The sequence below is a fragment of the Notamacropus eugenii genome, chromosome 3, assembly GCF_028372415.1.
Source record: "Notamacropus eugenii isolate mMacEug1 chromosome 3, mMacEug1.pri_v2, whole genome shotgun sequence".
Lineage (NCBI taxonomy): Eukaryota > Metazoa > Chordata > Mammalia > Diprotodontia > Macropodidae > Notamacropus > Notamacropus eugenii.
Genome location: NC_092874.1, coordinates 57,570,132 through 57,593,453, shown reverse-complemented (window position 1 = coordinate 57,593,453; position 23,322 = coordinate 57,570,132). Strand labels below are relative to the sequence as shown.

Sequence of the window (23,322 nt, the reverse complement as noted above, 5' to 3'; positions counted from 1 at the left end):
CTCCTCATAACTTCTGCCACACATTCCACTTATACATTCCACTTAGTTTTAGTATGAAATGATATGATGATAGATACTTTTCTGATAAGCCTGTACACACTATCCAAAATAAGACTTTAGGAATATTTGAAATAGGAAAATAGGTATTCCTTCTCTTTGCTTTGTAGGATTAATCTGATTATCCTCTCTTTCAAACCAGTACCTTCCATTTAGAAGAAAGTGAGGACTGTACTAAAGATTACCTGGAGATCCGTGAAGGAAATGTCACAGGGCACCTGGTTGGACGCTATTGTGGACACTCTTTATCCTTCAATTACACCTCAATTGTTGGACATGTCCTGTGGATCAAATTCGTCACAGATGGTTCAGGCAGTGACGTGGGCTTTCAGGCCATGTTTGTCCACAGTAAGTCAATTTCATATATTGATGGTTTTTAGCTTCCTTTCCTCACAACTAAACTTATTATTAGCATTCACCATTAGAATGAAACATCTTCAGTAGTCTGCTCGGCCAAAATCGTTGTTCCTTTAAATTATAATCCTCTTTGTTCTGTGCAGGAATTACATGGTTTTCTGATTTTTTTTTCCCTATCAGACATACTTAAGGAAGTGAATTAGATTTCAAGGATGATAAAATTCCGAGGTACCATTCTCACTATTGCCCAAGATTTTATTTTTATTCCTTTTCAGCTTCTTTTTTTAAGAGTATGTAATAAGTTTTGTTTCTCAAGGATATGTGGAATAAAGAGCAGAATCCTGCAATGTGATGTTGATTTGTGTGTGCTTATAAAACTATTCAGTTCATTCAGGTCTGCAGAGCTGTAGTTCCATACCCTGTGAACTAGGAGAAGGGAATATAAATTATTAATTGAATTATTAAATATTAATTATTAATGAATTACTAACAACACTGTTATGAATAATAGTAATATTGCTTCTGATTCATTGTGGATGATCTTCCAACTTAGGTGCCCAAACTCTCTTTTTTGTAACTATGTCTTCCTTGATCAGCGATTTCCTAGAATCTTTCAAACTGAGATTTTGTGGGACCACATGTTTAGAGCTAGAAAGAGACTTAAAAGTGATCTAGACTAAGCCCATCACACTATGGGTAGGGACTAGAGACCCAGAGGAGGTAAATGACCTACCCAAGGTCATGCAGGTGGTAAGAGGCAGATTCAGGTCCTTTTGACTCCATATTCACAGTACTATAGTACTTCCCTTAATGAAAGGACGCCACACACTAATTTAGATCCCTAATTTTATTAGCTTTGTTCCAAGGCATAGTAGAAAGAATGCTGAATTTGGAATCAGAAGATCTGGGTTTGAAGTCCACCTGTGCCTGTGTAGACTTAAGCAAGTCTGGGCTAGACCACTCAGTGGTATGGTGGATAGTGTGCTAGACCTGGAGTTGAAAAGACTCAGATTCAAACCTAGCCTCAGCTGTGAGACTCTGGGCAAATCACTTCAACTCCATCCGCCTCAGTTTCCACGCCTGTAAAATTGGGATAACAGTAGCTCCCATTTCCCAGGATTGTTCTAAGGATAAAATGAGATAATACTCATAAATCACTGTGCAAATCTTAAACCTCTATCCAAATGCCATTATTATTATTTCTATTATCATTCACTTTCTTTAGTTTTCTTCTTTGCCAAATTTGGACTAGATGATTTTACACCAGACCAATCAGAGGTTCCCAGAGTGGATGATACTGCCCGCTAGGGGGTTCTGGAACAAAGGGGGGAGTAGTAGAAACCTCAGGTGCGATTGGGAGGTGTTGAATAAAAATAAGTGGGCAGAGAAAGCATAAGAAAATAAGAGAAGAAAGAAAATTTTGAAAACCTGTCCATACATGTTTCATCTGTTGTGTAACTGAGTTAAAGTCATAGTGATTATATTATTGTCCAAATAAACACACAAAATGAAAGTTACAACTGGTCAGTGGTCAAGTCCACCGACAGGTCTTAACAAGCAAGGGTGTGCAGGTAAGCATGTAGCACATTGTCAGGAAGTCCAGCATGCATGGGCAGGAACATGTGCATGTAATAACTTGTTTACAGTATGATACTGTAGGGTTATGTAATGCAGGATTGCAGTCATCAAAATTTTAGTGCAGGAAAAACCCCACAAATTTACAATAAATTATTAAATTTTAAGATGTGTATCATTTTTAAAAATTATATATTTTTTAAATGATGCAAAGTTTTAAAAAATGTTAAAGGGTAAAAGAAAGTAGGTTTCCAGGGGGGCTCTGAGTAATTTTTTTAAAGGGCATGGTAGACCAAATAAGTTTGGGAACCTGTGTACCAGATTATCTAAACAGTAAGAGCTTAATAAATACTTGCTAACTGATTTATTGCTAAAGCCTACTGGTTCTCAGCTGCAAGTGGGGAGTGAGGCCGTGTCTCCCTTGTTCCCCTAAGGGATGGGGACTGAACTTACACATACGAGCAGAGTCTCTTGACATGGAGTCAGTTCACAAAAGTACCCCTTTCCCTAAGATTTAATAGCCAGCCCAGGAACCCAAAGGAAGGCAGTATTTCTTCAGCATCCGATAAAGGAACCATAGTCAATTAAAAGTTTATCCCTTTCAGCATCCCTTGCCTTTTGTTTCTTTCTTTTTTTCTTTCCTTTTTATTAGAGACCTGTTCTAAGGACATCTGATTTACCACCCTCTCTTTCTCCCCAGCATTTGGCAATGATAATATTGTGGGAACTCATGGGAAAATTGCTTCTCCATTATGGCCTAGAAATTACCCTCATAACTCTAATTACCACTGGACAGTGAATGTGAATGCTTCTCAAATTATCCGAGGCACCATCCTGGAGATGGACCTAGAAAAGTCAACTGGATGCTATTTTGACAAATTAATGGTGAGTATCCCTGAGCATCCACTGTCTGCAAATTGTGATGAAATATCTGTAGCCAAAGAAACCACTGCTGTGTCTACGCAGGGAAAGAATGTTCAAAGCATCCAGCACTATCTGCTTGAAAATAATGTTGAGGATTGGGCGCACTGGGAATAAAAGCAGGAGGGCACCAAATAAAAGTCAGTCCAGGAAAACAAAGCAAATGTTCCCATCTGACAGTGGAAAGAAACCAAAAAAACCCAACTTTCCCTGAATAGCCTACTCCTGCATTCTCATTTCGGTTTGTCACAATTAGGGACTTCAGTAATCATATAAAGAAGTTCCTGAAGAGTTGGGGGAGGACTGGAGGGGAGAGGAAAATGCACACAGAAGGGTGTAGTAAACAGTCTTCAGTAATGGGGAGAAATTAGTGGGTGCCCTTGGGTAACTGGAAAGACTAACTCAATAGCCAATGGTGTCACTACTGAGCGTAACTATATCCTACACACAAGCACACGTGGAAATGGGGTGTAAGGCCAGTAGGGAGTGAAAAGCAATTCTCTCACCTACATAACTTCATACAGTTTGACTTTGACCACTCTGTTTTTCCCCAGGAGAAACAGTCTGGGGGAATTATCTTCAATGGCAAATATTTGGAAAAGAATGCCAAGTACTAACTATTAAATATCCATTCTCAATAAATGTATATATATTTTTCATTAACTCAGTTGTATATGATAACTGTATCATCGCTCCTTCGTGTTTTATCTAAGTTTTATCCTGCTGAACTATTAAAAAAAATAATCAACTGTGTGCTTCTGGAGCTCACCTTAGACATACTGGCTCTTCCTTGCTAAGAGAGCTGGGCAATTCACTTAATGTCTCAGTGCTCCAGGGCAATTCTCTTAGACTAAACTGCAGAGTAGGTGCCCATCTGCATCAACACAGGGAGTGTCCTTGTTAGACATTCCCTAGACCTATATAGTACAGGTCTTACTTAAATCCAATTCACTCGAAAGTCAATCATGGTTCTGGTGTCATTGGTCCTCTCCCAGAGCAAAGGACAGACAACCACCACAAACCAGGTATAGATCCAGGCCAGACAACAGAAAACAATGGGATCCTGTGAATATGAAGCAAGCTGCCTCTTCTTCTGCATCAGGATCTTCAGAATTGCTGCTTTCATACATCTGAAGGCTCTGCCACCTGTGTCAGCCTGGGCAGGGTTCTGACACTAGCTAAAAGGCTTTTGTGTAGTCACCAGTCAAATCACTCTGTTCACGTTTCCACTCCCTTATTTCCTTTCAACAGCTATTCATTTTTGTTCCTATTCAATTTTTGTATTTCTAATAAAATTTAATCACAATATATAAAACATAGTGAAGGGGAGAAGCATTAACACACACTGCATAAAACAGACTTTATGGTCCATTTGTCCCCAAGACCTGTCCCATCTCAAATATAGAAACCCTTTCTACACTGGTTTGTCTTTGGCTGGCAGTCTCTCTGTCTCTTTGTCTGGAAATTCACTGTATATACAGTGAACTCATGACTGGTTTAGAAGGTGCTATTAAACTGGGGTGATTCCCCTGGCTGCAGCTGTTTGGGTTATTAGGATGGCAGGACTTTGGCTCAAGGTTCCTGAGGGGACCAGTTTCTAAGATTTAGAACTTTGCTATGCTTCCATTTGTCCCTGAAACCCCAGTGCTGTGAGGGGATGAAGATAAAATGTACTGGATAATAGCACCCACATTGATGTCTGACTGTCACAAATATAAAGTGGAAAGACAGCAAAGAGATAGTCATGGAGCAGACTTTAAATTCCCCTGAGTTTCACCTTCAAAATCTTCTGCATGGGGACATGTCCTGTATGCCATCTCCCTATAAGTTCATTTATTAAATCCAGGTTTGCTGTGAGGAGGTTTCATCAATTGCCTTGTCTCTGTATGTGTGATTTCTTCTCTTATATTCTTGTATGTCTCTTGTATTCTCCAGTCCTTACAAGGATCAGTGGTCTTTTTGATGGGGGCATTTACCCCATTGGTTCAATCCAACCAAGCTTTCTCATCTGCAAGATTCTCATCCGTGTTCTCTGACAGAGCCTCCATCAGGGATCTCCCCAATGGACTACAGGCATTCTTCTAGATTTTTTTTTTAAGATCTCATGATTTCAAAGGCAGTGCTACATGAACAATCTACTTTTTCTAACTGTAGTTCTTTTCCTTGAAGATATACCATATGCCCCTTCCTGTACACAGATCATCATTAGAAATATATTGTAGTATGAGCAAGTAGTTTTCAGACACAGAAATCAGAGCTATACAAAGTCACATGAAAAAAATGCTCTAAATCATTATTGATTAGAGAAATGCAAATTAGAACAACTTTGAGGTGCTACTTCACTCCTATCAGATTGGCTAACATGACAAAAAAAGAAATGACAAATGTTGCAAGGATGTGGGAAAATTAAAACATTAATGCACTGTTGGTGGAATCATGAACTAATCCATCCATTCTGGAGAGTAATTTGGAACTGTGCCCAAAGGGCAATCAAACTGTGCATTCCCTTTGATCGAGCAGTGCCACCACTAGTCTATATCTCAAAGAGATTTTTTAAAAAAAGGAAAGGGACCTCCCTATATGTGTAAAAATATTCATAGCAGTTCTTTTTGTGGTGACAAAAAATTAGAAATTGGGAGAATGTCCATCAACTTGGGAATGATTGAATAAATCGTGGTATATAATTCTGATGGAATACTCTTGCGCTATTAAAAATGATGAGACTTACATCAACTGATGCAAAGTGAAATGAGTAGAACCAGAAAAACATTGTACACAGTAACAGCAATATTGTATGATAATCAGCTGTGAATGACAGCTTTTTTCAGCAATACAGTTATCTAAGATAACTCTGAAGGACTTAAGATGAAAAATGCTATCGATGCCCAGAGAAATAATTAATGGAATAGATCGAAGCATAGGATTTTATTTTAACTTTATTTTGAGGTTTGGGATTTTTTTAATCTATATTTTCTTCACAACATGACTAAATGGAAATATATTTTGTATGACTGCACATATACAACCTATATCAAATTGCTTGCCACCTCAGGAAAAGGACAAAGGAGGAAGGGAGGAAGAGAATTTAAACTCAAAGTTTTTAAAAACGAATGTTAAACATTTTTACATGTAATTGGAAAAAAATATTTATAAATTTTAAAAGAAGTACATTGCAGCCTAAATAAGGACCACTATGTGTCTTTCCTTTGCCTCTTACTTAACCACTTTGATTCTTTGACAATTAAGGTGTTGCAAGTCATTTGACATCACTGGGAAAGCATTTGGGTTTAAAAGATGAACTTTTGTGCCAGGAAGCAACTTTACTTCCATTAAAAACATTGCACAATTTTCCACACAATCTTGCCAGCTCTCTTTCTCCTAGCAAATTTTGAACCTAATTTCCATTTGCAGTGTCTGTCCCAGAGATATGAATCAAAGAACCAATTCACCTGCACGTAGTGGTCTATATAATAGGTACTTTTTATCCATTTAGTTTTTCCCGTATAGATTGTTAGGTTAGCCTCTGATTTTGTTTTTGAGACTGTAAAGTTGTTTTCAGACTTCTGAGCACATCACCCCAAAGCACCTTCCTGCTCTATTTGTAAAATAGGTACCCACTTATTCTTCTTTTATGAAAAAAGACAAAAAGTGTCTAAAGTCAATGCTATTTGGCATTTTTTTATTTGTTTCATCTAGATCCGTGATGGTCCCAGCATTCATTCCCGACTTCTTGGAACCTACTGTGGGACGGACACCACTTCCTTCACCTCCTTTCAAAATTCTATCACATTTCAGTTTTCCTCAGATGCTTCCATCTCAGGAAGGGGATTTCTTTTGGAGTGGTATACAGTGGAATCTGATATGGGACCTCTGCCTACCATTGCTACAGGTTTGTGTCTGAAAAGAAACACAGTGAGTTATTTTTTAGAGATAGATATATGCATTAAGCAAAGTTTTAAAGAGTTTATCAAATATTTAAATCTCCAAGACCAAATATGCCTATAACGCTCTATCTACAGGTATGATTTTTGCGTCCCAGTATTCTTGGGTACGTTGAATAGGTAATGTTAGCACGTTACTATGAAGGGAGCACTCACTTTAGAATCAAGAGAATTGCTTCTGTTATTGATATGCTTGGGGGAGAGAGACAGAAAGACAGAGAGAGAGAGATTGTTAGATGGATGAGTAGATTGATGGATGGATGGATGGATAGATAGACAGACAGACAGACAGATAGATGATAGATAGATAGATAGACACTATATTTATTAAGGGCAGCTAGGAGGCTCAGTAGACAGTGTGCCAGACCTGAAGTCGTTAAGCCCTGAGTTAAAACCCTGCCTCGAACATTTAATAGCTGTGTAGCCCTAGACACGTTACCTAACTGCTCTCTGCCTTGGTTTCCTCATCTATAAAATGATGATAATGATAGCACCTCCCTCCTCGAATTGTTGTAAGGATCAAATGAGATAAAGACAAAGTACTTAACACAGATCTTTGCCCATTATAAGCACTATATAAATCTTAGCTATTATTAATATTATTATTTTATAATACTTACTATGACTAAGTATTGTACTAAATGATGATGATAATGATCCTGGGAAGACAGGTACTATTATTATCTCTATTTTACAGATGAGGAAACTGATGTAAACAGAGGTTAAATGCCCAGGATCACATAGCTAGTGAGTCAGAGGCTAAGTTTGAACTCAGGTCTTCTGGACTCTAGCTCAAATGCTCTATCTTCTGGACCACCTAGGAGAAAGATAGCTCCTGCCCTCAAGGAGTTTAGATTCTAGTGGAAGAAGGGAATATATAATTTCAGGTAGCTGAAAAGGGGAAGGAAAATTAGAGACATAATGGAAGGGTCTCCCTCTGAAAAGAGCATAATGGCAGGCATCAGCACTTCCCCAAGTACAGGTTTGGGGAAGGAGTTGACAGTCAGACTAAAAAGCTTTAGGGGTAGATGTTCTCTGGGCCTCAGTTTACCTATCTTTAAAATGAAAGACTCACACAAGATTATTTCAGAGTTCCCTTCTGGCTCTAGATTCTATGAATAATCATTTCTGTACACATGCCTTAGTGCATTAGGCTGTTTCTAGGTTTTTCAAGGTAAATTGGAGACTCAGTGTTCATAAATCTTCTATATACAGAGAAACTTTTCAGAAAATCCTGAAAATTTTCAATTTCAACAACACATCTCTTGAGGATCCCAAAAAAGAATATCCTTTTGATCCACATTATATTCTATATTTGTTCAGGGATGCAACTCACCCTCACTGGCTGGTCTTAAGCCTTCATGTTTCAGGATAAAATTAGCCTAAAATTCTTAAAGTTAAGAAGCAAACAAACACCGAAACCTCAAATGCTCAGAGAAAGTCTGTTCAGGTAGCTGGGCTCTGGGAGCCTTTGTGCCTGTTCCTGAGGAGACTGACCAACTGTAAATAGACAGAACGGAGTATTTGTGGCTCAGTCCTTTATGATTTTAAAGCTGGATATAGCATGATTTTGTGAGTTATTTCTCCAGGAATATTTCAAGTTGCCTTTTAAATAGGTAATTATGAACATGGTCTTTAATTGAGGGGAGTGAAACCTCTGGGGATAACATACCTTTAGAAATGATTATTTTCTCACTTTGCCCCCGTCTACATATTTACATCAACAGGGTTGATCCAGAGTGGTAGCATTCAATTATGTGTAGAGAGTACTCTTGTATTAGCATTCCTAGATGAGATCTTTTATGCTTCTTTAAATGATCAAAAGACTTCATTATGTCAAGCACATATCTTTCCCATAATTATTCATTTTATGTATGATAAAAATGGCAGAAAGATTAATAATGGTACCATAGATTTTTAGAATTGAAACAGACCTCCATTTTACAGATGAACACACTGAATCCCAGAGAGGTTAGGACAGTTTTATAGAGATGACAGAGAGGATCAAAATGGAGAAAAGGTCATCAGATCTTTAACAATTAAGAAATCATCCATAATCTTTGAAAAAGCAATTTAATTAGAATGGTAAGATCAAAGTGCTCTGGTCCTTCTGAGAATGAAGAGGAGGAAAAAAACATCTATTAAGAACCTACTATGTGTCAGGCACTGTGCTAAACACTTTGCAAATAATATCTCATTTGATCCTTACAACAACCCTGTGAGGTAGGTGCTGTTTATTATACCCATTTTACAGTCAAGGGAACTGAAGTAAACAGATGAAGTAATTTGCCCAAAGTTGCACAGCTAGGCAGTGTCTGAGGCTGGATTTGAACTTAGGTCTTTCTAATGCCAGGCCTTGTGTTCCTTCCACTGTGCCATCAAGCTACCTACAGACAGTTACATGAAGAACATATTTAAGAAGAAAAGAGAGGCACCTTGGTACAGTGGAAAGAGCCCTGGTTCTGGAGCCAGAAAACCTGGTTTCAAATCCTGCCTCACTTGTGTGAACTTAGGTAAGTTATTGATTTGGGTTGGACTCCAGATGGTCATCACTGAGGTGCCTTTCAGGTCTAGAGCCATGATCCTTTAATAGATAGAATAGAAGGCTGTGTTCAGGAAAGGGAGTTTCAGGGTAAAGATCTTGGAGGTAGAGTGATTTTGGGTGATAGCAAGGTCTATGTCACGACTTCACCTTTGGGCAACCAAAGTAAAGTTGTTATGGAAGTCATAAGATTCGAGGTAGATGAAGGAGGAGGCTGGGATATTTGAAGGGATGTAGTGGGGAATACTGAAATCACCAAGAAAGTAGGAGAGCAGAGTGCAGATAAAGACTAGAAGCTAGACACCAGCCAATGATTCTTCCTGTCCTGCTGTGTTGGGAGAAAAGTGGTCTGTCCTGCCTAGAGTGGCAGTAGCATGTAAGAGGAAAAATCCTGGCATTGTAGAAGACCTGAGGTCTGCCACTTACTGCCTGTGTGACCCTGGAAAGTCCCTCAGTCCCTCATCTGTAAATTTAGGAAGTTAGGATAGCCCAGAGGTCCCTTCCTGCACTAACTCTTAAATCTCAGGATCCCTCCAGCTCCGTGTGAACCTAAGATTCCATTCCATGGACCTTTGCTGTGTTTCTTTACTTCTTCTTCTCAGTATAAGGTGATAAATTGCTTTTATTACTTGAAATACTTGGTTGCCATATTTAGTATATTCATGGTGGCTAATTTCTTCCCAACTATTTCGATATATTCTTTAAGAAATGTTTCCTTTTGGATTATCTTAACTCAATAGAGGCCATTACTTCAAGGCAAAGGCAGAAGTTTTGTCATTTCCTTCCTTGATGGAGGTAATCAATCAGTGTTTCCTCTTCTCACAGGTGCCTGCGGTGGTTACCTAAGAACCGGAGAAGAACCAAGGTTCTTTTTCTCTCCTGGGTGGCCTAGAAGTTATGACAATGGAGCTGATTGCACTTGGGTCATCCAGGCCCCAGATTCAACTGTTGAGCTCAACATTCTTTCATTGGACATTGAATCTCACGCCTCATGTTCTTATGATAAACTCGTGATCAGAGATGGTGAGAAAATAGAAAGACTTGATGTTTTATTAACTAGTGATGATTTTTTTCCTACCAGAAACCAGATGATCGAGGCTGAACACAGTCTATTTGCTTGAATAGCAATGATAATGATAACAACAGCTTACATCTGTGTAAGCACTTTGTAATTATACAGTGTTTTACATAAACATTTGATTTTCTCTTCATAACAACCTTATGGGGTGGCAGTCAGATGTATTATACAATTCAGACAAAGCTGAGGTGTAGAGACATTAAAGGGCTTGCCCAAGGTCATAATGTAGTAGTTGGTAGAGTGAGGGGTTGTGTCTTCATATTCCAAATCCAGTGATATTATAGATCCATTCACATCACTGGGCTTCTCACCTAAGCATAAAGAAAGGAATTGCTATCCTGAAGGCACAGGATTGTTCAATAAATGATCAATCGCATTTCTGTAACCTTTCTTCCTACGGTTTGAAAGAGAATTTCCAAAGCAGTATAGTCAGCCCACAAAGCAGATGCTGGTTAGTGATGTCTGGAATGAGGGCCACATTGTCTATGACAAAGATCTAAACATTCCGGGAATGTGCTAGGAATATAAAAATGGAATGTTTGAGGAGATTGCAAGGGAGTGGTCTCAGGCCCTGTTTGTGGCTCTTCTCACCCCACTAGTTACTTAGTCCTTGGAAAAATCTCTTGGCTTCTTTTGTTCCTCAGTTTCCCATTTATAAGATAAAAATCTGCCTGTACTTGATGAGGTCACTCACTGTATGAAAAGTGTTAGAGTGGGCAAAGTGCCATTGAGATAATCTACCTTATCACCACATTTTACAGGCGAGGAAATGACTTTAGAAAGGGGAAGTGACTTCAGCAAAGACTTTGTCTACCCTGCTAGTATGGTCATGGAATACACATCAAAGTTCTGTGAGTGCTCACACATGTTTACCAAGGTCTTTTAATAAACCTTTCTCTTCCATGTGGTGGCAATGTGTTGCACTGTAGTCAGTGATGTTGCTTCCATGAATAATTCTAAATATAAAGCATTCAGAGAGGTGTGGTTTGAGGACTAATGTTGAGGAGGCAGGGGGAGAGAGAAAGGAGTGTTTCCAGAAAGCAGGCCCCAGTGTCTGCCCTCTGTAGTTATGTTATGTTGGGACCTTCCGCTGTCTAAAATCTCTAGTTATAGATGTGGCACCACAAACTCTAGAGGTATTGGTGAAGTCACTAGAGGACCAGGAAGGGAGATTTATGTCTCTTCTTTATCCCCTGGAGGACAGAGCAGTTTCTGAAATGCACTGGAGAAAAATTGAGCCACTTATTCAAAATGAAATATATTAGTAGAGCTTTTCGTCCCTTTGTTCCTGAGACAAAAGAAGATAAGCCACTAAGTTTATAAATTTTAAGCTTACAACAGGGACTTTCAGGAGGGGAATGCCTTTGTCTGTCTGTCTGTCTGTCTTTCTGTCTGTCTATCTACCTTCCTGCCTCTCCCCTTCCCTCTCTCCCTCTATCTCTGCCTCTCGCTCACTCGCAGTGAGTGCACAAGGCTTTTATGCAAGAGGAATGGACTCAGGCACCCTTTGCTGGTGCACGTCCTCTTTGCTTTCCATACCTGATAGAACTTATCCTCAAACATGACCCAGCATTGCTTTTCTTATCATTAGACAGCTGTTCAGATGACTTAACCAGCAGCTGCTGAGAGTCCATGACTTCCTGGCCAAAACTCCAGACCAACAATAATGATCACACCAAAACCACTAAAAAAGGAAGTCTAGACTTCCCTATCTATGATCCCATCTAAGTGATACCATGTTTTGTTTTTGATCTCAGAGACTTGATCATTAATGGAGTCTGAGCTTAAGAAGGAGCCTTTCTCTGGGTCTTAAGCAGTAAAAGGCACACAGAACAGATGCCTCCATTAACACACATCAGCACTGCATCCCTTTTTTACTTCTCAGTCCTCTGCCTTTGAATTGCAGAGCCAAAAAGAACTGGCTGCCAGTTGGGGTTTTTTTTTTCTTCCTTTTTTCTTTTAGAAAAACAGCAGGAACTGTCAGAGAAGTCTTTCTCAAAAAGCATAAATAAAGGGACAGACGGGACTGTACCAATTTGGAGCCAAAATGAAGTAACCCCAAGGGCTTTTCTTCCTTTTGAGAATCACTTTGTCTCCTAGGAATTAGGAAGCTTCTGGGGAAATGTGTGAGGCAGTTTGGCTGTGTTTCTAATGTTGACTGAATGGTGTCTTAAGGAATTATATTTTAATACTGATGCTTCCTTTCTCTGGTGAAGGAGACAATCATGCTTCACAACAGCTGGCTGTTCTCTGTGGCCGAGACGTTCCTGGCCCCATCAGATCCTCTGGGGAATACCTGTTGATCCATTTCACGTCTGACTTCAGTATAACTGCTGCAGGCTTTAATGCTTCTTTTCACAAGAGTAAGATTTTGAAAAAATTTTTTATCAATATCTTCCACCTGACTGAGGGATCACAGTTAAAACCCTGAGTGTAGTGGATGAGGAAAAGGTAGAAGGTCAATTTTGAAATCTGCAAATATTCCTTTTGTGAGCAGTCTCTATGGACCATTTTCATGAACTGAGCTTAAAAAGGTTCATAGAATCTTAAATTTAGATGTGGAAGGGATCTTAGAGACCATCTAGATTGATGTTCTCATTTTACAGATGTGGAAACTGAGATCTAGAATTCTTCATACAGTAACCACATTTCTGGTGGTGATGAGTATGTCCCCATTTAGCTGGGCAAGTCTTCAGAGGACATTCAGAGTTCATTGTGGGGCCAGTACACAAATCCTTTACCACCTGCTAAGACCTGCTAGAGCTCATGAATGGCAAGTATAGCCTTCAGGAAGCCCTTCTGTGCCAAAATAAACTTTGACTAGAATCCTGCCATACTCAAACACTGACTTTGTTTCTTATAAAATGCAAATCGGACAGCATAAAGATGTTAGAACATTAGAAAAGTTACATGTAACTTGTGGAATATGATTGAACCTTTTCACAATACACCAAGTATGCAAAGTCCAACTGAGCCATAAACCAAAAGAACAGATAAAGAAAATGGTCCACGCCATAGACCTTGCCTTCCATTTTGAATAACAAAATGTAGAGTAGATACTCAAAGTTTGACTTTATATTATTAATTGCATGTTGAAAAGCTTAGAACAGGGCACTTTTATCATGACATTTGTCGATATTAGAAGAGTTAGTTATGAAAGGAAAGAGATCTTCTTCATGCCCAAAGCTGGTTTTAAATAGTTATGCTTTGTTGGCCTTAACAAATTCTCAAAAAATAAAATTGAGTTTCATTAAGAATTCAGTTTTTAAAACCTTTAAGAATTTCTCTTCTCTTCTTCATTAAGGTTGTGGTGGCTATTTACATGCAGGCAGAGGCGTGATTACATCCCCTAATTATCCTCAGGCCTACCCTCCTAATCTCAACTGTTCTTGGCACGTCCTGGTTCCAAGCGGTCTTACTATTGCTGCCCACTTTGAACAGCCCTTTGAGATTCGCAATGGAGATACTTCGTGTAGCCATGGTGACTATTTAGTGGTAAGGTCATCAGCATTCTTGCTCTTAAAATAATAATTCAGAAAATTATGATAATAGCTAACATTTGTATGTTTACATGAATATATTTGCATATACATATTTTTGTAGTTTATAAAACACTTTACATTATTATCGCATGTACTCTTTGAAAGCTTCATGGGAAAAGATTGATATTCTGGAAACAAAAGGGCAAAGTATTCTTTTTTCAGGACATAAAATGACATATCCCCTGCACATTATCTTGTAGAATAGCTATTGAGGAAACTGCCTTTATATCTTATCATTTTTAATGTGATTCCAGATGAAAAATGGCCCTGACAGTTCCTCTCCTGCTTTGGGAGCCAGGGGAGGAAACAGCCGTTTCTGTGGCAGCCATGCTTTCTCCACTCTCTACACTTCGGACAATCAGATGTTTGTTCACTTTGTTTCTGATGGCAGTGATGAAGGCCAGGGATTCAAGATCAAGTATGAGGCACAGGGTTTAGGTGAGTATTGGTGCCGTAAAGCACGAACCAGCCACATTCTCATGAGAGTTTGCTTAGCATATCCATTCAGCAAGTATTCACTGAAGGCTTTCCATGTCCCTTGCACTGCCTTAGGTGCTCAAAAATCTTATAAAAATAGTGATGAAAACTTTCTTTACATGTAATTGGAAAAAATAAAATATTATTAGCTGTGTGACCTTGCGCAAGTCACTTAACCCCAATTGCCTCATCCTGGGTCATCTCCAGTCATCCTGATGAATATCTGGTCACTGGATTCAGATGGCTCTGGAGGAGAAGTAAGGCTGGTGACTTTGCACAGCCTTCCCTCACTCAAAACAAAGTCCAGTGCAAGTCATGTCATTATTTCTCTGATGGCACGGTCTTCTTCAGCAACAAAGGATGAACATACACGAGGGGCTCAGAAAAGAGATCTAAGAACTATCAAGTTCTTTCCCTCAAGGAGTTCAAACTCTGTTAGAAGAGGCAACATTCAGAACACATAAATACAAAATACATAGAAGATCTTTTGGGTGGGGTGGGAGAAAGATGGATTATAAAAGTAGAGGGTGAACAGAATAACCTCAGGATCTCCCTTACAATTTAAAAAAATTTGTATTTTATGTTTATAGCAATAGGAATGGAAATTATTTGCTTTGGGAATTACATCTGGTTTGCTTTTGAACCATCAGGAACATCCTATAAAATGATAGCTGTCGATAATAGCTACAATCTATAGAGGGCTTTAAGGTTTGCAAAGTGCTTTACAAATTTTCTCTTCAGATGAATATGGTCTTTTCTCTGTTATCAATTACATTTAATTATAGACTAAATGATGAACACCATTCAATTACATTTGATTATAATTGCATTTAATTCTACTGTAATGACAACTTTAATTGTGTTGATTATTTAATTTCTTGTGGAATAAAAGAATAAATAAATGCATCTTTGGGAATGACACTGGGGGAAACCTGAACAGAGATCACCATGTTTTCTGTAAGGTTGGTAACTAAGAGGAGTAAACCAATGAAGAATACAGGGTAGTCGTCTGTAGTGTCCTGAACACGTGGTGACAAAAAGCGGTGGTGTCAGGACCAAATCATGTGTTAAACTTGCCTTACAATGAACTTTCTCTGGATTTTCTCCAAAGCCAGACAAATGATGTCCCCTCCTAGGATTGGGAGCCCACAGGATCTTGTATGCTTTTCTGCTTTCCTGCCTTAGAGAGTATTTGAGCATCCTCAATGAAGCTGCCCTTGAGTTGCCTGTCTTCTTAGGTGTGATTATCCATTGGGAACATAGTAGGATCTTCTCCCTTGGGAAGAGCGTAAAGAGCAGGGTCATCATCATCTATTCACACGTCCTGGCATTTTCCTGCTCCTCTCAGATCAACTTGGAACTGTGTATGCCTTCTTTGGCAGCTTACAGCTGGGAAGTCATCCAGGTTGCCAAGCTTTGCACAGAGTGGTAATGTGCAAGCATATCCATCAATCAGCTAGCATTTATTAAGCACCTGCTATGTGCAGCACTACTATGCGGGGAGCTAGGTGGCACAGTGGATAGAGTGCCAGGCCTGGGGTCAGGAAGGCCTAGTTCAAATCCAACCTCAGACACTAGCTGTGTGACCCTGGGCAAGTCACTTCACCCTGTTTGCCTCAGTTTCCTCATCTGTGAAATGAGGTAGAGAAGATAATGGCAAACCACTCAAGTTTCTTTGCCAAGCAAACCCCCAAAGGGGTCATGAAGAGTAAGGCACAACTGACAATAACTAAACAGCACATGTCAAAGATAGAGTTATGTGGAGGAAAGTCATCTCCACAGCTCACTTCTCCTAAAATGATAGTCAGTGGGTGCAGAGGCATTCACTGGCAATGGAGAAAGAGTGTATTTGCAAATTATGTAATATTTTTAAATGTTCTGTGTAACTCTTCTTACTGTTTCACTCACTACAGCTAGATCCTGATTAGTACAAATAATGGATCCTCCAAAATGGTCATATTATTCTGATCTGCACCATTTGAAGTTATGATTAAATTTAAAATATGGTCATTGATTCCAAGCCAACATGAATATACAATGAGAATTCAAATATTCTGCCACTTCATGGGATTCATTAGTTGTACTTGTTGCCGGGTTCGTTGCAAAATGCTTGTTGGTTGACATTTTGAACGTATTATTTGCTCTCCTAAGAAACAGTGTAGTATAGTGGGTAGAGAATTGGCCTTAGAATCAGGAAGATCTGGGTTCAAGTCCTGCTTCCACCCCGGACTGGTTGTATTACCTTAAACCACGTCTCCGTGCCTCAGACAGCTTCAAGACTAAGTTACAATGAGCTGCCAGTCTGTAATGGCAGAGGAAGTTGCCACACAAAGAGTTCTCTTTGCTGAGGAAATCACAAGTTCTCCATTTCTCCTTCCTCCTTCCTCCACTACTCTCCAAACCCTATTGTCTTAAAAATTATATTGAAATTACTTTGCTATTTATTATTTCAAGACCTTTCAGACAATGTGATCTCTTTCTAGGCTTCCATTTTGATCATCTAGAAGACCTACTCCAAGTTCAGAGATTTCCTACTATATCCCCCACTTCCCATACCTTTAACATCTCTTTGATCTTGATCCCATCCAGTCTCTAGCCTCTCTTAAAACACCACTTCAAGCTCTAGAAAACCTGCCTCAGGTAGACTTACAATGTATCCCTGGTTTTTTTTTGAACTTAAATTAAAAGCAATGCTCAGAGAACAAGCATATTTTATGGTTATTGCTTTTTAAAAAATGTTCCTTTTGTAGGAAATGTCCTATGGATATTGTACAAATTTAAATATATATATACACAATGTATATAAGTATATCATGTAATGTATATAAGTATATACTTATATACTATTACATACAATTACATACTTCTATACTATGCGCATAATTATGTATGTAATATTGTTTTTGTGTTGTTCAGTCATTTCAGCCTTGTCCAACTGTTCATGACCCCTTTGGAGTTTTTCTTGGCAAAGATTTTGGAAGTAGTTTGTCATTTCCTTCTCTGGTTCATTTTATAAGTGAAGAAGCAGAGGGAAACAGGGTGAAGTGACTTGCCCAGGGTCACATAGCTAGTAAGTGTTTAAGGCTGGATTTGAACTCAGATTTTCCTGACCCCAGGTGCGGCACCTCTATCCACTGTGCCCCCTAGCTGCCCACACAGTAGTGCAGCACATAGTAGGTGCTTAATAAGTGCTAGTTGATTGACAGATATACTTGTACATTGCCATAGTTATATATACTGCAATTATATATAGCGTATTACATACCTAGATATAAAAATATAGTTAACTTTATACATATGTGTGTGAATATAATCAGTGAGTATATTTGTTAAGTACCTGTTATGTGCCAGGTACTAGGCACTGGAGATACAAATACAGAAAAGAAAGACAGCTCGTGCCCTCAAGGAGCTTAAAATTGAATGGGGGAAGCCTGTACACAAAAGGAAACTGAAAAGCTTGGTGACCTCAGAGAAGTCCCAGAATAGTGCAACCAGGTGAGAAATGTGCACCTGTTGCGCTTTCAAGACCTCCCCAAAGCCTAGGGAACCCATCCTCATGGGAGAAAAAGAAATAGGGTTTTTAACTCCTAAGCGCCTAAAGAATAAGACTGTGGTTCCTTGAATTTTGAACACATCGACAATCATTGGGCAAGTAGTGGAAAGTCCTAACCCTCTGTATATTTAGCACCTCTTTATTCCAAAATCACTGAAAACTATTAATTCATGCTGGATAAAGGATTCTGCTTTTATTTATTTTGCCAGCTTTTTGGTGCCAAGAATAACAACACAAGAGTAGAATTTCCAGTAACAGAACACAGTTTGGCCAATGCCAGGGTGATATTCCAAAAGTTCCATGATTGGCAATTCAGTATTTATCTGCCCCACCAAGGGGAAAAAGCCAGTTCCAATACAAAATGAAGGGAAAATGTGGGAAATGTGGATAAATCCATTTAAAAAGGACTTCTGTGTTGACAGTTTCTCTTTTATCAGATGGTCAGTAACACTGCTGATTATGTTTCCCAACAGCCTGTGGTGGCAATATCTACCTCCATGATTCCAACATTGATGGCTACATGACTTCACCCAATTACCCTGCCAGCTATCCATCACATGCTGATTGCATTTGGCTCATATCTGTCCCAAGTGGAAGGCTTGTAAAGCTCCAGTTTGAAGATCAATTTAATATCGAAACATCCCCCAAGTATGTCACTACCTTTCAGTCTTCCCATTCTGCCTTGGAGAGTTGTTCTTCTGTTATATTCCAGAACAATCTATGACCTCCATACTCAGTAACATATTTGGCATAAGAACTGAAGGGAAACGTAGCATCTATTCTTCTAAATTCTTCAGGTCTGGAAGGGTCCGAGTAGGGTAGTGCCAGAGGGCAGAGGGAGGGAGAAAACACATTCCCTTCATCCTGTGGTAAAGCCACAGAGAGAAAGAAAGAGTGTCCCATTAAGTCAGCTAACACAGTCTCTGTGATGAGAATGATGAAACTATTGCTGAATAGATAGCAACATTGAGGTCTAAAAGATGGCATGGTTTGCCAGCAGTGGCATACACAGTACTAGCAGTCATACGGCATGGTATCCAGAAAAAAAAAAAAGAAAAAAAATCAGCAAGGACACCCATCCATAAATGTGTCTGGCTGTCAATTCAGTTCAGAATCCATTGATTATAAGGGTTCCTCACAATTAAGCCTGCTCTTTTTTTCCTGTAGCTTCTTTAAAAAGTAGTGCCTTAAGGTTGGTTTATTTTTAAGTGAATTTTATTTTTCCAATGTACAAAATTCAGATTTTTTTTCTCTCTCCTCCTACCCTCTCACCTTTAGAGAAAAGTAAAACAAAACTCTTGCAACAAATATGTGTGATCAAACCAGATAAATTCTCAAAATGACCGTGTAGAAGTAGGCTCCTCACTACTGCTTTCTGCTTGATGTAGTCAACTTCCACTCTACCCCTTTGCCCTCTACCCCACCCATCCAGGCACTAGTCATAGATTCTTATCCTTTATTTTCTTCCAAAACCCTATTCACACACCCCTCTCAGAGTTTAGAGTTTGTTTTGCTTATGACTAATTAATGCCTTTCTAAATATACTCTCTTTCTCCTATTCCCACCTTTTCCCTCTTTGTTTCATCCTGTTCCTTTGTTTTGAATTGAATGTATTTCTATACAAATATGTGTGTGCTTGTGTACATTGTACTAGTTTAGATGAAATTTACTTTTTATGCTTCTTTTTATTCTTGTGTTTGTGTCTCAGAGTGTCTAGTCAGTTCTGATTTTTTCATTGGGAATGCTTAAAAGTACTCTGTTTTATTCAGTTCCCCCCACCTATAGAATTATACTGTTTTGCTGCATAAGTTATGATTGGTTGAAAGCCTATATCTTTTGTCTTCTGGGAGTTTCTCATCAGTTCTCATGGACTGATTTAATATCTCCGATAAATGATTCTCAGAGATACATATCCAAATATTTATTAAACAGTTATTATGTGCAAGCATTTATACCTAATAGCTTTTTTTACCTATTCAGTCTCCCACAATCTCTGTGATGAGAATGGTGAAACTATTGCTAAATAAATAGCAACACTGAGGTCTAAAAGACGGCATGGTTTGCTAGCAGTGGCACACACAGTACTAGCAATCATACAACATGGTATCCAGATTATGGTATAGAAAAAAATCAACAAGGACACCAATCCATAAATGTGGCTGGCTGTCAATTCAGTTCAGGATTTTAGAATCCATTAACTATAAGGGTTCCTCACAATTAGGCCTCCTCTTCTCTTTCTGTAGCTTCTTTAAAAAGTAGTACCTTAAGGTTTATTTATTTTTAAGTGACTGCTACCTCTCATAAACTCTTATGTAAGGAATATAACAATTGTGTAAACACATATCATAATACAATGAGGAATGTGTTAGGGGTATAAGAGAGATCCAAAGTATGCCATAAAAATTTGAGTTCACATAGAGAGAACATTTTAGGTTGGGGAGACCAGGGCAGCTTTCCTGTGGGGTTGTGGGAGGTAGACACAGAACCCTGTAGAGAGTTAAGGATCTCAACATAAGGAGATAAGAAAGACTGCATAACAGTCATGGAAGATGGTTTCGCTAAATGTAAGTATCTGGGTGAATGCAAATATCTGGCAATCTAGTTGGGTTGGAATATAGAGTATATGAAAGTATGTTATATGAAATAAGACTGGAAAAGGCAGTTTGGAATTATACTGTGAACGGCTTAAGTCTAGGCCATGTCATGTGTAGTAGGGAGATACAATTTTTGAACAGAGGAATGCCACAATCAGCCTGTGCCTTAAGAAGATTATTTGAATGCCTGTAGGGAGTATAGATTGTAGAGAGCAGACCTCAGAAGCAAAGAGAGCAATTAGCAGACTATCACAGTAGTGTAGGAGGGAGATAATAAGGGGCTGAGTTTGGGTGGCAAAAGGGGATTGACGCAAGAGGAATCATAGGGATAGAATAAAATGCAAAGAACTATTATTCAATCAGGAAGCTTTCTCGTATTTTCTGGAAGGTTAAGAAAATTGTGTAACTGTTCCTTATTTCTATATCAATACATGTGTTATACAAATTTTTGATATAAGGGTGTTCTGTTTATATTATTTACCATTAAGAGATATTTGAATTATTAAAAAATTTTTAAAAACTGATAGATTAAAAACAGACATATTTGACAAACATGCTTTCTCATGGCACAGGACTGTAGGGGAAGGGGAAGGAAACATGCATTTATTAAGTGCCTACTCTGCTAAAGTGCCTTACAAATATTTTCTCATCTGATTCTGTAGTCGTCTAAAGGGAGCAGTACATTCACTGGGTCATGCAGCATCCATATCCACTACTATTTCTGCATCAATGCATGCTAAGTATCATCTCATTCTTTTCATTCTTCTTTTTTCTGTCTCTCGATTTTCTAAGTGGTTAATTTGAGGACATTTTTCTTGCTCTTTAGTGACTTTTTGAACAGATACCAAGTAAAGAAAGAAGGTAAATTGGTGATTCTCCACTGGTTGCTAGGATAAGACAATCTTAAGACATAGGTCACCCTATGGTCAAGAAGGGCACAACTATATAAGATCCAGAGTGATTTATAACCTCTCTGCCTTTGTTATTATGTCTCACTCCATGTGAGTTCCGATTAAACAGTGCGTTTGAGGCACTTTAGTCACACGTAAGTGTATACTCTTCCAATAGATACAAACAATTGATCTCCAAGGTCCCTCCCCCACTAGCGCTTTATGATTGATTCAGCATTGACTGAGAGTTTCTTACATTTCAGCTGTACTTCCAATTACCTTGAGTTGAGGGATGGAGGGGACTCCAGTGCACCAATACTTGCCAAGTTTTGTGGATCATCTTTGCCCAGCAGCCAGTTGTCCTCCAGTGATGTTCTTTACTTGAGGTTTCGATCTGATAACGGCTCCACCCATGCTGGATTTAAGGCCAAGTACTCTATAGGTAACAACATTGTTTATGACTTGATATAAAAACAGTCACTGTAAAATTAAAGCAATGAAACTGTTCCCTCTTGTCTTAATGGAGCTTGTCTTTGCCTCACTACTGAAAGCTGTAGTGACAAGGGCTATAAAAGTAGATAATTGTTTATATCATTTTATATGTTATGTTCATTTTCCACTAAAAAAATCTCTTGAGCATTACACATCTTTTTATTGTTGTGAAATCTAAAATTAGTTCCATTTTCTGCTTTTTATGCCTGTCACTGTATTAGTTAACTTCATAAATAAAGCTAACTTCAATTTTCAGATGCTAGGATTAGCTAAGCTATACAGCAGTATTTACATTTTGCTTTTTCATCATTAAAATAAAATTAAAAATCATTCTTCATTTTTAGTTCCATCTTGGGCCCTAGAAACTTTGAAAATCCCTTCTGGGTGTCAGTTTCAGTGCCTTCAAAATGGGATTTTTAAATGCATTTGTTGAAGCCTCACTTAAACATGAATCTAATAGATTTTTCTTGGACCCGGATCAATTCAACAACCATTTATTCATTATCTGACTGCGAGGAGAGCTCTGTGTTAGGCACTGTGGATGACTCAAAGATGAATAAGAGTGTTCTTTGCATCCTGTCTATGAGAGGCTAGTAGAGGTGATTTGATTCATTCATGAATTATGTGAAGCATGTAAGAAAAGTGTTTAAGAAATGATATGGAAATTCTAAATCAAGAAGGATAATTTTTCATCAGAGGCTCCAGGAAAGACTTCATTATTACTCAAAGAACAAGAAAGACTTTATCATAAAAGAGGTTCTGGAAAAGAATGCTATTCTTGTTGTTTTTGCAGCTTTGTGCGGAGGAATGGTCACGGGGCAGAATGGTGTTATTGAAAGCCCACAGTATCATGCCCATCCTTATCCTGACAATCTGCTGTGTGAATGGTATCTCCAGGGTCCATCAGGGCACTATCTCATCCTCCACTTTGAAGTCCTGAGTCTTCAAAATTCTTCTGGTTGTGAAAAAGACTTTGTAGAGATCCGGGAGGATGATGCTTCTGGTCAGTAGCATGTATCTGCTTCTGTTTTTCTTGGTGCACTTTCACACACATGTGGAATAGCAGTGTCCATCTTCCTCAGTGCAAATGGCATGGAGCAAGTACTCTACAAGGAGCTGTGAGGGAGAAGGTGTTTTCCTGCTCTGAAGTCCCCTGATGCATATTATTCTGGATGCCTGAGGGCAGAGGCGCTGTGAAGCTCCAATGATCCAAATTGGCATGAAGCATTTTGCAAATCTTAAAATGCTATATACATTATTATTATTTTTGTTATTGTTAGCCTCTACTCACCAGCCCTAGATT

General features: G+C 38.7%; 1 protein-coding gene across 1 annotated transcript in view; it reads left to right on the top strand.

The window, feature by feature from the left end:
* CUBN (cubilin) overlaps positions 1-23,322 on the top strand; it is a 290,873-nt gene that overhangs the window by 177,455 nt on the left and 90,096 nt on the right. The window contains exons 37-46 of the mRNA XM_072651627.1: positions 200-405; positions 2,690-2,874; positions 6,607-6,799; positions 10,219-10,416; positions 12,688-12,834; positions 13,776-13,966; positions 14,268-14,451; positions 18,517-18,691; positions 21,791-21,969; positions 22,813-23,022. Coding sequence (XP_072507728.1) covers positions 200-405; positions 2,690-2,874; positions 6,607-6,799; positions 10,219-10,416; positions 12,688-12,834; positions 13,776-13,966; positions 14,268-14,451; positions 18,517-18,691; positions 21,791-21,969; positions 22,813-23,022 — 1,868 coding nt within the window. The remainder of the gene's footprint in view (positions 1-199; positions 406-2,689; positions 2,875-6,606; positions 6,800-10,218; positions 10,417-12,687; positions 12,835-13,775; positions 13,967-14,267; positions 14,452-18,516; positions 18,692-21,790; positions 21,970-22,812; positions 23,023-23,322) is intronic.